At 45.9% G+C, this 16,917-nt stretch overlaps 1 protein-coding gene across 1 annotated transcript in view; it reads left to right on the top strand.

Moving 5' to 3' along the window:
* The window catches only part of LOC308169825 (L-fucose kinase-like), a gene marked incomplete at both ends in the record, with an annotated part of 28,430 nt that overhangs the window by 4,029 nt on the left and 7,484 nt on the right, over positions 1-16,917 (top strand). The window contains 5 exons of the mRNA XM_080544566.1: positions 296-651; positions 1,770-1,986; positions 2,468-2,634; positions 4,797-5,024; positions 15,540-15,683. Coding sequence (XP_080400692.1) covers positions 296-651; positions 1,770-1,986; positions 2,468-2,634; positions 4,797-5,024; positions 15,540-15,683 — 1,112 coding nt within the window. The remainder of the gene's footprint in view (positions 1-295; positions 652-1,769; positions 1,987-2,467; positions 2,635-4,796; positions 5,025-15,539; positions 15,684-16,917) is intronic.

A 16,917-nucleotide genomic window follows, 5' to 3' on the forward strand; every position in this document is an offset into this window, starting at 1 on the left:
CTTGAGCTTTCTTTGTCTGGCGGGGAGCTACCATGTAGCCATGTAGCCATGCCAGGGGACATGAATGGGAGCAGCAGCACCACTCTCAGTATAACTACTTAACATCCCTCTACAAGATCTGTGTGGGCTGTACACGCATTGTCGATATGAAAACAATTAGCTATTTCCACTATTGCATGCATAAACTATGTATTATTGCATGTTATTCAAACTGAAAACATGATACAGTATGTGACTAGCTGTTGTACTCAGGTGGATGAGCAGAACATCACACCTCCCCCCTCCTCCCCTGCAGGTCTGAGGAGCTGTGGGGGTCCAGCGGGCCCCGCTCCCTCCTGGAGGCTCGCCTGTTCCCGGTCTTCCAGCCCAGAGAGGGCGCTGTAGGGCTGGAGGAGGGCGTCGGCTGGCTGCTGGGCGGGCCTGGGTCGCTGAAGCAGTGGCAGGGGGCCTGGAGGCTGTCTCTCAGGGAGGTGCTGTCCCTGGCTGACCAGGAGGCGGAGCTGGGCTGGAGGGAGGAGCTGTTCTTCCTGGCAGGGAGGAGGAGAGTGACGGACACACTGAAGGGCCACAGTGACCACAGCCTCCTGCCCTGCTTCAGAGCTGCTGTGCTGGGAGGCCAGCAGGAGGCGCTGCTGAGCACACTAGACTCCAGTGAGTGGCTCGTTTCCAAATGGTTTTTTTTATCGATTTTTTTTATTTTTATTTGAATTATTGACAATAATACAAATACATAGATGGAGACAATGATGCTTGTAATTGTCAGGGATGGAGCGATAAAGTCTGTGACTTGTTTCCGTCGCTGTCCCTGGTGTTAAAAAGGGCCACGAGGGGAAGGGGCCATACCAACAGCCACTCCCATACAGTACAACATTCCCATACAGTACAACACTCCCATACAGTCATACAGTACAACAGAACAGACAGACAAACAGGTCCTTGATGTGGGAAGACAAAGCGCATCAATAGCAACCAACAAGTCCATAAAAACTTCCAAGACGTATATAATTTAGCCTGGAACATACAAGTCCTTCTCCTGTCCTATAACTCTCTATTTGGTTTACAGTGGGATGTTGCTAAACAGCTGTATTCTGATCTTAGCCTTGAAAGCTGCGGTACTGTCAGTTTCTTTGATGCTTAAAGGCAACTTGTTCCATTCCACTGCGCCTGTATATGTGAACGAAACTTCTCCTGTTTTTTTTACTGTGTCTACAGGGGACTAGATTATCGCAGCTTCCTCTAGTGTTGTATGAGTGTGCTATTCTCTCAAAGAGATTATTAAAGTAAGCCGGAGCTCTGTTGTTCAGGACCCTGTGGACTGTCACAAGACGCATCTGACTGGCTCTGGCTTCAACTGGCAGCCATTGAAGCTCCATGAATTGGGCCTTTCCAACGTGCGCTTTGTAACGGAAGCCCAACACCACTCTAATTAATTTCTTCTGTGCTGTTTGAAGTTTAGTTTTCAGAGGTTTGTTGAGGTTCCAGTACCATGAGCTGATTGCATAATTAAAATGGCACTGAACTAGGCATGAGGCTAGGGTTCTAAGACATTTTTTGTTTAAAAACGAGGACTTCCTGGCGATGGGGTCATGCAGGCTTCCCACCAGTATTTAGCGTAGAATTTTGCGTTTTGCTCTCTATCGGTTCATTCTGAGAGAGCTCAGAGTGGGATACATAGATATCTCAAAGTAACACAAAGCTCTGTCTATGAATTTGAGATCGCACCTTTTAACACTCCACCCTCTCTCTCTCTCTCTCTCTGGGACCTCCAGTCGCGGCAGGGAGCAAAGAGAACCTGGGCGTGGCGGCCCGCTGCCTGGCCTGTATAGCTGATGTGCTGGGCTGTCTGGCCGGGGAGGGCAGGGGGGGTCTGAGGAGCGGGCCGGCCGCCAACCCTGCCTGGAGCCACGCCTTCTCTCTGCTGGAGCGGGGGGACCTGCCTGGCGGGGTGCAGACCCTGGCCGCCCAGAGACTCAACTGGCTCAGCAGGTACGACCACCCAGCACACTACCTGGTTACTATGACTACCAGCACACTACCTGGTTACTATGACTACCAGCACACTACCTGGTTACTATGACTACCAGCACACTACCTGACTACCTGAACACTGAATGTGCTTTTTCCGGACCAAAACAGGATTCGTTCATGAAATATTTCTTTCTTTCCCTGATTGCTAATTATTAAACGTAGAGTCGTTACAACCATTAGGAAGCTTTTAGAAAGCTCGAAATGTTACATACTGTACCTTCTTAAGCCTAAATTAGATGTAAATTACTTGCAACAAAAATCCAAAAGTCAAAAGTGGCTGTATTAGAAATGAAGCCGGTCAAGATTATCGTGATGCAGCCTTTGAGTTTGCGACAATGGAAACAGATCATTATTTTGTCATTTACACGAGTCAATAATACATGCAGTATTAGTAGTGTTAGTGTGACCTACTGCGTGGATGTGTTGCTGCCCTCTACAGGACAGACTTGCTAGTGCGTGCGGCGCGACACTACGAGGGGGCTGGGCAGGTGCTGCTACGCCAAGCTGTGATGTCAGCACAGGCGTACGTCTCCATCGGTCGTGGCGAGGTGATGCCCATAGGGGCGTGGCAGGAAGTGGAGTGTCCTGCCAGGTTGGACCTATCAGGTGAGTCGCAGAGGCCTGGTTCACCAGTTCTTATGAACACTAAAACAGCCATGAGGGGTCATTTGACCTCTGTGACTAAAGAAAAATGTTATATCTTTGCACTCTATCAAATTTCAGGACCCTCCTTTCATGACTTTTCCTAGATATGTGCGTTCTACCACCCAGTATCCTTACATTTTCAAAATCACATCAGGATAAGCTAGTATAAAGCTATGTTGCCGTTTTTCTGTGTAGGAAGCAGGCTAATTGAACAGATGGCCAACTAGTGGTCGTTGTGTGTAAGTAGCAGCTTGAGCATTGTAAAGAGGCGGCTCTTTTAGTAGGTAAAAAAGGCACGGCTGTTCTAGTGTTAACACACCACCAGTCACAGCAGTAAGCCTGGAGATATTAGGCCCTCAAAACCCACTACTTCAAGCTCGCCTTCACCAGTTAACCCTCTCCCTCTCCCAGTGGAGCCCCTAGACTTTTGGGGGCCCTAAGCAAACAACATTATGGAGGCCCCTGGTAAGGGTCTTAGGCGGGTGACGATGTGGACATTTTTAAATGTATTTATTTCCCTGACACTAAAATATAATACGGTTTTACGAAGTTCGCGCATATGCGCGCGCTCGTGTGTGTGTAAGTAAAAAAACAGTCTGAAACAAAGGAATTCATTATAAATGTCATAATGTATTAATTAACAGTCACACACACGTCTGAGTATTTGATCAACAAAGGAGCCATGTGTAGTAACATCAAATTGGAGCAATATAAATAATGAAATATCAACTCACAATGGTGCTTATTAGAACTCTTAACACACTTACATTCTGAAACTGCTGGTGTTTTCACATTCTGAAACAGCAACATTAATATGTAATATCAAACAGAGCAAGAACAACAAATAAATAAACAAATCAATCAAAAAATCAATAAACAAGTATATTCTGAAACCGCTGGTGTTCCTATTTACATTTTACATGACTCCACTGGGTCTGTCTGTCTGCCTGCCTGCTTGTCTGTCTGTCTGCCTGCCTAAGATATCTTACTTATTTTGCACTCTGCATCTTATTTTCATTTTTGCACTCTGCAGCTTCTATCCACTTACCACTATCCTGGTGTCGTTTTTCATTGTCTTCTCGTTTCTTTTTTCTTTTTTGGTGACCAGAAATGTGCGATCGCTTCATGATTGCTGCTGACAGTTGAGAGGCAGCTAGAAGTAAATTTCAAGCTAGAAGGGGGCGGGGCCCCACTAGGGGGGTTTTGGGGCAGCGGCGTGGATACTGCCAATAGTGGTTACGGATATGGATGTCCGCGGTGTTATAGATCATATAATAACGCCGTAATTGCAGGGAATACTTTACCAAACTAGCTATTTCACAATGAAAAGTAGTTAAACTCTTAACTACCCTCATATTGTTTAGCTTGTCAAACTAAAACTGTCCTTGGATAAATGTATGCGCAGCGCGAGCGCAGCGCAGCGCGAGCAGACTCAGAGCGACTGAACGCTAAATGCCATGATTTCCATTGAAAATACATTCATCCAAGGACAGTTTCAGTTTGACAAAAAGGCCCTTTTTGTTTGGTGGCCCCAAGCAATTGCCTTGGTTGCCTCTATGGACGGGGCGCCTCTGCCCTCTCCCCCTCCCCTTCCCATGTGTCCCCAGCACTACCTCAATTACGCCCCTATACTTTCTTTTATTTATTTATTTTGTTTCTTTTTATTATTACTACTCGATCTTTTCAGTTTGTAAAGCGTCTTTGAGTGTCTAGAAAAGCACTATATAAGTCTAATGTGGGGTGGCTGTGGCGCAGAAGGTAGAGTCGGCGTCTAATGATTGGAAGGTTGGCAGATCGGCGGTTCGAGCCCCGGCTGGCCACATGTCAAAGTGTCCTTGGGCAAGACACTGAACCCCAAATTGCTCCCAATGAGCGGGCCGGCGCCTTGCATGGTAGCTTGCCGCCATTGGTGTGTGAATGTGTGTGTGAATGGGTGAATGAGAGGCTGTTGTAAAGTGCTTTGGATAAAGGCACTATATAAGTGCAGTCCATTTACCATCCATCTGTTAAACGAGAACAGCCATGGAGGGGGCATTTGACCATAATGTATTATTATTATTATTATTATTATTACAAGTTCTTATGAACACACCACCAGTCAACAGCAGTAATCTCCCCCCCAGGTGGCTGGAGTGACACGCCCCCCATCGCCTTTGAACACGGCGGCTCCGTGGTCAACGTGGCCGTGAGGGTCGATGGGAGGCGGCCCATCGGCGCCAGGGCTCGGCGCATCAAGGAGCCCCGCCTGCTATTGGTCAGTTCCAGCGGAGGGATGGACTGCGGTGTCGCCATGGAGACCGTTTGTGAAAGGCTGGAGGATCTGAAGGACCACTGTCAGCCGCACGCACCTGGTGAGGCTCTGCTTGCTTCCTCCCTCCATCGAGGTAGGGAGGGAGGGGGGAGGGGGGAGGGGAGGAGAGAGAGGGGAGGGGAGGAGGGAGGGGCTAGGGGAGGAGGGAGGGGCTAGGGGAGGAGGGAGGGAGGAGGGAGGGAGAGAGGAGAGGGATGGAGGGAGGAAGCAAGCAGGGGACAGGGGAGGAGGGAGAGAGGAGAGGGATGGAGGGAGGAGTGGTGTGGTAGTACAGTACATGTCGGGTCAGGGGTTTTTCTTATTTGAAAATTTAAATAAAACTTCTGTGAACAGTCAGCAGGGTTCCCACGGGTCCTTGAAATCCTTGAAAGTTTGTGAATTTGAGAGAAAAAAAATCAAGGCCTTAAAAGTTTTTCAAAATAGACATAGGTCATTGAAAGTGCTTGAATTCCTCTCTCTCTCTCTCTCTCTCTATTTTTTTAAAATATATATTCAAAAATGTTTTTCTTAGCTCGTCAACTAGTAAATAAGTCTCTGTATTGCTTAACTTTACACATATTTCACAATATATTGTTTTGCTGTTCTGTGATAGAGAAGGCAAGAGACCATCTAGTGTTCACACATTCAAGCCTCTCTTTTTAATTGTTGTCTGTGAGCGGATAGTTCCTATTATATCAATTCTCATCTAGATGCGTCTCAAACTATGCCGTGTTGGGTCCTTGACTTTGCGGGAATTGAGTCTTGAAAGTCCTTGAAAGGTGCTTGAATTTGATGTTTCAGAAGGTGCGGGAACCCTGGATTATGCAATAACTGCAATAACTAATCTGCAACCCATTGACCTCACTAGATGCTGGGTATTGTCTGGGGATGGCCTGTACTGCAGCCATCTTCACTTGTTTGTTTTTAGATCATTTTGCCTAAACTCTTATCAGGAAATTATGTTCAATTGGATTAAATGTAAAGATTGACTTGGCCATTCAAGAATTGCCATAGTAACTCCCTAGTTGCAGTTCAAAGTAGTCACAGATGAAATGGTGAAAGCATTTATAATCAAGTTTGTTATCAATAATAAGTTTGTCTTCCGCTCCTTCCTCTCCTCTCCAGTTCCTTAGCCAATCAGGTCAGTAAGCCATCTCCTGCAACAGAATCACTGTATTCAGGCAGGGCCAATGTCAAGTGAGCTCAGCTGATTATATTAGTCTATAGGCCCCACTCCACTGGAAATAATACTTTAAGCTCTTTTGTTATACCTTGATAATGAACTGTATGGACACACACACACACACACACACACACACACACACAAACCCTCACACACTCATGTAGTGTATGGGATGTATTACCTGAGCCTGCTGGCTGGGATTTCTCTGAGTGGAGGCTGGTATTCAGGGCCCAGGCTGCTGCGATTGTGGTGACCGTTAGGTGATCCTTATGGCCCATGTTCACCTGCAACAAAGTCAAAACAGGACATAAGGGGGTTAGAGGTGATTGGTGGAAGAAGAGGAGGTAGAATGCAAAGTCAGAGTAGTGACTTTGGTCCACAAATCAGGAAGCAGATCATGGTAGTTAGGTCAAGGTATAGCCTACACATTTCCCCCCAACCATAACACAGCCTCAGATGTCAGACTATAGACTACTGTAGATTATATCTCGTTCTATTCATTCTTTTTCACTCACCATCCGTTGCCTCTCTTTTGTCAGAGCTTCCTCCCTCGGTTTTTTGTCCATCTTCAATTCTTCTCTCTCTTTCTCCTCTTTCTCTCTCTCATTCATAATGCTCTCCCTTGTCTGCATCTTTTCCAGCTTTTCTTCCAGCAGTCCTCTCTGGTTAGTCAGGGCGTCGCTGTCGCTCCATGTTTCCAGCATATGCTCCTGTTGAGCTCTGTTCAGTTTGAGCCTCTCTTGCCAGAGCCTCTCTCCCTTCTCAGCCATCTCCTCTTTCTCCTTCCTCAGAAGTTCCTCCTCTTTCTTGTTCTTCAAACGCTTTTTGAGCATGTGCTCCTGTTGAGCTCTGTTTAGTTTGAGCCTCTTTTGCCAGAGCCTCTCTCCCTTCTCAGCCATCTCCTCTCTCTCCTTCCTCAGAAGTTCCTCCTCTTTCTTGTTCTTCAAACGCTGCTGTTCGGTTTCCTGTCTCTCTCTTTCCATCCTCTCCATTTCCTCACTCTCTCTCAAGTTCATCTTGCTCTCCCTCTCCTTTAACTTCTCTCTCTCTTCTTCCAGCAGTCCTCTCTGGTTAGTCAGGGCATCAGTGTCGCTCCATGTTTTGAGCATGTGCTCCTGTTGAGCTCTGTTTAGTTTGAGCCTCTTTTGCCAGAGCCTCTCTCCCTTCTCAGCCATCTCCTCTTTCTCCTTCCTCAGAAGTTCCTCCTCTTTCTTGTTCTTCAAACGCTTTTTGAGCATGTGCTCCTGTTGAGCTCTGTTTAGTTTGAGCCTCTTTTGCCAGAGCCTCTCTCCCTTCTCAGCCATCTCCTCTTTCTCCTTCCTCAGAAGTTCCTCCTCTTTCTTGTTCTTCAAACGCTGTTGTTGCATTTCCTGTCTCTCTCTTTCCATCACCTCCCTTTCTCTCTCCATCTCCTCACTCCTCCTCTCAACCTCCTCTGCCTTCTTCCAAACGGCCTCCTCCTTTGCCCTCAACTCCTCCCTGTCCTCCAATAAGATGTCGGTCTTCTCTTTCCACCACTCTACCTTTATTTCCATCTGCTGTTGCTTCCTGCTCAACACCATGTTGTCTCTGTTGAGCTGCTTCCTTTCCTCAAAGAGGGCCACCTCCATTCCTTCCATCTCCTCCTCCTTCTTCTCCAAGGCCTCCATAGCACTCCTTATATCCTCCCACTGTCTCTCAATATCTTCTCTCTCTTTGTCCATGTTTGCAAATGAATGTAGAACACTGCACTGCACTGAGCTGAAGTTACTTACTTTTGAATGTTTTACATCCGTTGTCATGGTAGTGATAAACAGCATCAGAACTTCTATACATTCCAACATTCTAAATGACACAATAAAAGATATAGGCTGCCTTCGTAAATTCGCTCTGGAAATCTGATCAGCACTCATGGAATGCCTCTTGTCCAATCAAATTACTTGGTCCCTTGCCGTTGAACACACTGTGCGCTCCGGCGCTCTCAGAGCGAATTTACGAAATGGTAAATGGACTGACTTATAGCGCCTTTATCCAAAGCGCTTTACAACGGCCTCTCATCCACCCATTCACACACACATTGTCCGCGGTGTCTTGAAAAGTATTAAAAGTTGATAAATCGATTTTGGGAAAATCAAGACCCTTAATAAGTATTAAAAAGTCTTATCACGATTTTATGAGGTCTTGAATTTTGTATGTATTTTTCTGAATTAGACTCTGTCCAAAGAGTTTGTCCTAAAAACTTTTAGTAAAAGTTCGTGAATTTATTAGTTTTATTAAAAAAACTAAGATGAACCGGAAACTTTAACGTAATGCATAACCCCGACGTTACGTCACATGACGCCCTGAGAGCGAAAGACGAAAACGAATTTCTTTGAATCATTTTGTAGAAACCAAGTGGAAAGTGTAAAAAAATAACAATGGGAAAGTGTACATTTGCGGAGTCCTGGTTGGATGTGCCAGACTTTAAGCCATGGCTGCCTGCAACCAGTCGCCGGTAACATCAGGGAGGCGTATTGTATATGTAAAAAGAAAATAAGTGTTGCATCGATGGGGATCAACGGGGTTAAGTCGCACATGCATGGCGCTAGCCACAAGGCCGCCGTTGGTCACCGAGAGCGGCAGCTCTCTATTGTAAATGTTTGTGCTACTGCCGTTGCAACACTACCTAAATCTACTGCCGACGTTACACCAGCCGCACCCAATGAAGCTCACGTTACAGCTACGACCGTGGCTACTAACAGGGCAGCCACCTCTGCCTCGTCTTTTGCCGACATCAGGTTGGCTCTGGGCGGCACACAAACACTGCGTGCGGAGATTATATGGTGTCTCGACACAGCGGTGAAACACCACTCACTGAACTCAAACGAAAACATTTCCGATGTTTTCAAGGCAATGTTTCCAGACTCGGACATTGCCAAGACGTTCTCCTGTGGCAAGGACAAACCTGGATATATAATAAGATTCGGGATAGCACCATACTTTAAGCAGCAGCTCATTGACACCATTAACAAGGCTGGCCAGTTTGTGCTGATGTTTGACGAGTCTCTCAACCAGTCAACAAAAACGAAACAGCTCGACGTCCACATTCGGTTTTGGCAGGATGACCGTGTTCAATCACGGTACATTGGCTCTCAATTCCTGGGACACGGAAAAGCTGACGACCTGCTGCATCACATCAAAGTAAATTTATTTACATTTTTCATACTTATACTTATGGACAATCGTGTGGCTAAAGTGTAGATTAATAGATGAGATTGGGATGTGGCAAGTGACTCGACACAGGTTGATGGGATTGGGGAGGAGGAGGCATGGACGGTAGAGAGGGTGGTTGTCTGTCAGTAAGGATAAAAATGTATCCCTATGGATAAATGTGACACAGAGAGTGGTGTAATAAGGTTACTGTTGGATGTGTGATTTTGATTGATTGTGTGTGTGTGTGTGTGTGTGTGTGTGTGCGTGTGCGTGTGCGTGTGCGTGTGCGTGTGTGTGTGTGTGCGTGTGCGTGTGCGTGTGTGTGTGCGTGTGCGTGTGCGTGTGTGTGTGTGTGTGTGGTTATTGTGGGTCCTTTAACTAGCATATTGTCTTCATTATTCTTGAGGAGTGAAGTTGGGTGACCAGGCTAGCAGTTCAGTTTAGCTTGAATGGCTTGGAAGTAATTTACATATAATGATGAGTGGAAATTAGGCTATAGTTAATATCTTACTGAATGTCTGAATGGCAGTGTATTTCAAGAATAAACATTTAATGAATATTGTCATTAAATACTAATTGCTGTGTCTATTCACAGGAATGTGTTGCAAAACTCAATATGAGGCAGCTTCTATCCATCAGTATGGACGGCCCAAATGTCAACTTGAAGTTGGCAGACCTCCTCCAGAAAGAGCATGCTGAGCTGTATGGTGCTCATCTAGTCAATGTTGGAAGCTGTGGGCTTCACACCATCCACAATGCAGTGAAGGCAGGTTTTACTATGTGGCAGCTGGACAAGGTCCTTCGAGCACTCCATTTCCTTTTCCACAATGTTCCAGCTAGGAGGGAAGACTTCACTGCCTTGACTGGGTCCACCTGCTTTCCGCTACCATTCTGTGGCCACGGGTAGGTTGAGAATACACATTGAGAAAGGGCTTGGCCTGAAATGTCTGTGTTTTTATGTGGCAACAATGAAGTAAAATGACACAATTAAAATTGGAGTGACCTGACATTGTCCATTTTTGCACAGGTGGGTTGAAAATGTCCCTGTGTCAGAGAGGGCAATTCTAGTGTGGCCAATGATCATGATGTACATGGATGCAGTCAAGCAGAAGAAGCTCCCAAACCCCGGTACTGCCTCTTACGACATCATTGAGGCAGCACAAGCGGATCCCCTCATCATCGCCAAGCTCCAGTTCTTCCTGGCGATATCCAGGACCTTCAGGCCCTTCCTGACCAACTATCAAACTGATGAGCCAGTTCTGCCCTTCTTGGCCAAAGATTTGAGTGAGCTGCTGAAGGTAGTCATTACACTAGGGCCTAATTCAACTATGATTAATCTATATTAACTAGTCCATACCCGTGGATTTGTGGTGGTCCACAACTCTGCAAAATAGTGCCCCTCTGCCAATCCATCCTCAATGCCATGTGCAGTTTTACATAGATTGGCCAAGTCACTTGAGATAAAACATTGATGCAAAGAAACACACACACTCACACCAATTATCTGTTTAATGGTAGGCTAGTAGGATAGTTCTGTCACTGATTGCTTGCTATATCCTTTTAAGAGTCTCCTGCGGCGGTTTGTAAAGGGGGAGCTCCTGCAAGACGCCACTCCCCTGAAGCTGACCAAAATTGACGTGGCTGATGAGGCGGACAGGGTATCCTACAAGGATGTTGACATAGGCCTGGGTGCTGAAACTGCCATCAAGGTAATTTTGATACTGCCTATTTTCTTCTCAGGGATGTATGTCTGGATTTGCTCTATCTGTACACCAATCCAACTACAATTTGTACATCTTATTCTGCTGTTTGTATTATTATTATTAATTAATAATAATAATAATAGCGGATATGGAGAAACTTTTTTTAGACTATAAAGCTCACCTTCTACATAATTTATAGCCTATGTTTATAGTCTGTTCCTTATTTGTCACGGGCACTTCAGGGCAAGCCAGGAAGCAGGGTAGGTGAGCTTTCTGTGCTCACCTTCAGGAAAGAGTGCATGCAGGGCCTGGTTAACATGGTTAAGAAAGTGCAGGAGAAAAGCCCCCTGAAAATTCCAGTGATCAGGGCCATTGGATGTTTGGATCCCACAAGCATGCACAGAGATGCAGAGTGGTGCCTCGCAAAGATGAAGACAACAGTACAAACAATGCTGCAGGACAAGCAGTTGGCAGGAGGCGTCTCAGCTGGTAGGAAAAATATACAGAGAGTAGAAGTGGATAGGTTACTGTAGGCTAAGACCATTTTCTGTGCATTCTTTTGTCAGTGTGAAAGTGTCCAAGCTTTTTTCAAATGCATCCGAATGAAATAATAGTAACACAGAAGATATCTACACTACACTGCTTTCCTTTTAATTACTTTACAGACACTGTGCCGTGTATTTGTCCAATGAAAGATTAACTAAATGACTAGAATTTAATTTAACCTATTAGTAATATTTATTTAATTTCCCCTGTTCCAGGTGATGTGATCGTCCAACAGTTCCAGAGCTTTCTCTCTCTTGAGGCGAGAGATGAGAGATTCCTCTCCTTTCAGCCCCTGAAGGAGCGGCTTGATGTGTTCCTGCACTCAGCACTCAGCCAGTCTTACCCTGAGCTGTCCAAGTTTTCTCAGAGCCTTCTACTTCTGTCCCATGGACAAGCCATGGTAGAAAGAGGATTCTCCATCAACAAGGAGGTTGAAACGTGCAACATCCTTGAAAGGTCGATGGAAGCTTTGAGGTTGATCTGCGACAAGGTCTGTGTCTGTGGGGGTGTTCTCAAGGTACCTCTCACCAAGGAGTTCATGGGTTCAGTAGCCTCTGCAAGGTCAAAGTACAGGATTTACCTGGAAGATGAACGGAGGAAGAAACTGAGTTCTGCACAGGGCCTCAAGAGAAAAGCCGTTCTAGAGGACATAGAAGACCTGAAGAAAAAGAAAAAGGTTCTGACAGAGGTGTGCCACTCCCTCCAAAGAGATGCTGATCAGCTAGCCGAGCAGGCAGAGGGGAAATGTGGATCATTAATGGCCCAGCTGCTCACAAAATCAAACACCCTGAGAAGAAGATGCAAAGAAAAACAGAACACACTGGTCGAAACTGAGAAGCTGCTGGACTCGAAATCAGACGAGCTGAGGCACATGAAGTCATGAAGATCTTTTTTTTGGTTGAGTGGAGCATGTCATGACCAAACCCAAACCTGTCTGAGAACACTGTTGTTGTTCAAAGTGTGAATTAGGGAGGGGAGATGAATGAATGAATGAATGAATGAATGAATGAATGGACTTTATTGTCATTGCTACAGTACAGGTACCAAACAACGAAATTTAGGAGGGGTGGCTCCCCTGGTGTTAGGAAAGAAAACTTTTAGAAAAAGAATAAAATCACAAGAAGGTAAGGAGCTGGTTTACATAAATAAAGGCTATGTACACAATCCACTGTACTATACTGCACAGATAGTCAACTAGGGTTGTCATATTGCACAAAAGTATTTTTTCACGTTATTTAAAGTGTCACAGTTTGCAGGCTTGAAATGTACATGTTTGTGCCTCAGCACTAGCTGCCATACAATCCGTCCAGACTGTCCTGGGCCCAGAACTTAGGCCTTTGCTGTGTTCAGGGCCTTGACGGCCCTGTGGTAGAAGCAGTTCTTCAGTCTGTTTGTCTTAGCGGCCGGGGTCCTGTACCTCCTTTTCGAGGGCAGCCTGATAAAGTGTACGTGCCCAGGGTGGGTCGGGTCCCTGGAGATCTTGGAGGCCTTCCTGAGACAGCGTGTGTTGTACAGCTCTTCCAGAGAGGGGAGGGGGGCGCCGGTGATCTTCTGTGCTGTTCTCACGACTCTGTAGCGCATTTCTCTCCGCTGTTGTGCAGCTGTAGAACCAGTTGCAGATGCCGTAGGTGAGGATGCTCTCCACTGCGCCGCGGTAGAAGGCCACCAGTATCTCCTGCTTGTTGTGTTCTTTCCTGAGGCATCTCAGGGTGTATAGCCGCTGTTGTGCCCTCTTGATGGTGCCTTTTGGACGCCTAGATGGTGCCTTTTGGGTGCCTAGATGGTCCTAGGACGTGTGTCTCCCTTGGTGGGATGAGTCACATTACGTCTTGTTTCTTAAATCCCTTTTTGTTTAACTAAGAGTTATTGGGATGTTATATGGACAGGATATGTTCTTTACCCTACATTAGGTCTACTGTATTGAAACATATGTGTATGCATGTTGGTGAGAGTATGCTGCCCTAACTGACTGTGTGCGTGCGTGTGTGCGTGTATATCTGTCTGTTTGTGTGTACGTGTATGTGTGGTGTGTGTGTACGTATGCATCTGTGTGTGTCTGTATATCTGTGTGTGTGTGTGTGTACGTGTATGTGTGGTGTGTGTGTGTACGTATGCATCTGTGTGTGTCTGTATATCTGTGTGTGTGTGTGTGTGTGTGCATGTATGTTTTTAATAAACCTTGCCTTTGGTTTAATTTTTCCCAGCCTATTTGAATTCTGTTGTATGATAGTGGTCTAGTCCAGCGTTTCTCAACCGGGGTGCCGCGGCACACTGGGGCGCCGCCTGGCGTCTTCAGGGGTGCCGTCAAATAATTCTATATTCTGACGTTCATATGAATAAATGAATAAATCTATAAATAAATAAATGCAATACATCATCAAAATCTGTCTCGCGCGCCCCTTTCCCATGTCACAATGTCAATACCGGATATCCTATGTTCCCCGCTCCCGAAAAAGGGTCCGATCGGGCAGGGCAGTCTCGCTCGCCGGCAGCGTGTGGAGGTTGTTCTATATGGATGATCGGTGACATTATTCTCTCGTCCGACTTCGGAAGCTAAGCAGGGTTGGAAAGTTCGGGAAATAACGCACAGTTTCGTTTTCATGCAATGAATTTAATACATCCAGACAAGGATGCGCGCAGCGGAAGAGAGAGACGCATTTTCTGGCTTAATAACTCTGCATCCCCGGTGTTTACGTTGAATGGACTGGATAGGTGTTTCCAATCAAATGTGGGAATATGAAAATGAATGTGTTCCATAAATTCCCGCGTTTGTTCGGTCACTGTGTCATGTTTATACAGCACGGTTACGTGCCTGATGCCTTTGATGCACACTTGCCTTTTTCACTCCCTCCTCTCTCTCGCAATAATAATAATAATAATAATACAACTTTTATTTGTATCAATAGCCGCTGAGTGTGTGTGTGTGTGTGTGTGTGTGTGTGTGTGTGTGTGTGTGTGTGTGTGTGTGTATGGGGCTGTCTGGGTGATGCAGTGTCGTTTTTGAATAGTTATATTTTAGACTGGGGTGCCTTGAGATTTTATCGACTTTTGAAGGGTGCCGTGACTGAAAAAAGGTTGAGAAACGCTGGTCTAGTCTATTGCAAACTAAAACTGTTAAGTTAAAGGTGTCACTGATGTAAACGGTTACAGCTCGAAGTGGCGGTGAGGTCTGGAAAAAGTCTTAGAAAGGTATTGAAATGAACCTCAAGATTCCTGTATATACCCTGTTCACACACCAATGGCGGCAAGCTACCATGCAAGGCGCCGGCCTGCTCATAGAGAGCAATTTGGGGTTCAATGTCTTGCCCAAGAACACTTCGACATGTGGCCAGCTGGGGCTCGAACCGCCGATCTGCCAACCTTGCGATCATTAGACGGCAGCTCTACCTCCTGCGCCACTCTACCTCCTGCACCACAGCCACCTCACGAACACAGCCATAATGAAAAGAACCTCTTGCATGGGCTTTAAATGGGTATTGCATTCAAGCAACAATAATTATTGCTTTAAAATGAATTGACCTTTAAGGGCCACCATAGATGTTCCCATGTTGAGTTTCCATTTCCCCCTCCCCTGCTCCAAGAGGATGAGAAATGACAAATACATATATTATGTATAATATTAGCTTACACTGCACTATTGATTAGTTCACAGACTATTACAAGGGTAGTTCACTCTTTCTAAACCGTCTCAAACGATCTGTCTCAAACGATGCCGTGTTGGGTCCTTGAATTTGAGGGAATTGAGTCTTGAAAGTCCTTGAAAGGTGCTTGAATTTGATGTCTCAGAAGGTGTGGGAACCCTGAGTCAGAGCCGGGACCCAGAGTCGGGAAGTTTTGGGGTTCGGGGGTGGACCCGTTAAGACCTCCACTCTGATGTGTCCCATCTTCCCATGGTAACGTCATATCACAACTTTGGAAAACAAAATGAGACGGTATAACTCTATCCCTGTGTGTGTTTGTGTGTGTGTGTCAGGTGCCCTGCTGAAGGCGGTGTGTGTGTGCAGCGGCCTGGTCACCTTCCCTTCCCAGCAGCCCCTGGAGGAGCAGCTGCTGCAGAGGTGGGGAGGGGGGGTGGAGATCCACAGCTGGTCTCTGCTGCCCCACGGCTCTGGACTGGGTAAGAGAGAGAGAGAGAGAGAGAGAGAGAGAGCCGTCAGACCCGGGTGGAAACAGTCTGGGTTTGACTGAGTTGGTCTAGCGCAGTGGAGCCAATGCAATAGTCCCAAAAGTGCAAAGACAAACCCATAAGGTTAAAGCAAACGCTCAAAGTATTTGAATTTTTTTCAAATACTATTTTGACACAGGTCTGATCGCCATGGTGCTGGGAGGAGGCTATGGTCTATTATGGTCTATTTCTATTATGGTCTATTATTATGGGCTATTACCTCTGAGAGGAAAGGTTGACACACGCAACACGCTTGTCCACTGTCATGCAAAATGCGTTCGAGCAATTGCGTGCCAATGCCAGAAGAATGTTAATACAAGGGAACAACAAGCCGTTACTTCCTGTAAAGTCTGACATGTACATTTCAGCTGTGCTTTATCCCTTCTTACTTCTCTTTCCCATCCGTAATTTGATCTTTGTGGAGTTAAAGAAAAATAGGTAAAGAAAGAATCATTCAAAATTCTCAAAGAATCTGAATGCAACTCCCTTAACCCCTCCTCTCCTCTCAGGGTTCGAGTTATGTGGGAGCCAATGGGAGCTGAGCTCCCATAGAGATGGTCTGAGGCACTCTGAGCTCCCATGAAGGCAGTAAAATCAAAAATCTGTGGGGGTCGCTAATAATACATTACCACAACTATTATTTGATCAAAATGTCAATGTAATGAATATTATTTAATTTATATTATAAATATTGTAAAATAAACACGTTTTCCAAGAGAACTACGCGCACCATTAATCTCCTGTGAATGACAGTATGCCGTTGACTGCCTGCACTTCACCACCAAGACACCATGGGGCGCAGTAGAATATAGTGCAACAGCAAAAGGTTGATTAATCAGCTGTGCGGTAAACCGTTGGAACACACAGTGCACAGCTGATTAATCAATTAAACCAATAGAGTGAGACACCAGTTGCCTTTCAGGAAGTAGTGAGATCGTGCACCTAGCCTATTATTGAGAAGCAAACATTCATTCATTAGCTATACAGGAGTATATTATACAGTAGCTACCATGCCGCCCAAAAAAAGGCCACTGCTGCCGACCGGGTCATCAAGCCTAGAACATTTCGGGTTTTTATCAAAGAAACCTGCTATGACACCTAACGTTAGCCCTGCTGCTACTGTTACTGCTACTACTGCTGCTACTACTGAGGACTCTGCTACCAGGCCTGAACGCGCAACACCCAC

The sequence above is a fragment of the Nansenia antarctica genome (assembly GCF_963989245.1).
Source record: "Nansenia antarctica genome assembly, chromosome: 14".
Taxonomy (NCBI): Eukaryota; Metazoa; Chordata; class Actinopteri; order Argentiniformes; family Microstomatidae; genus Nansenia; species Nansenia antarctica.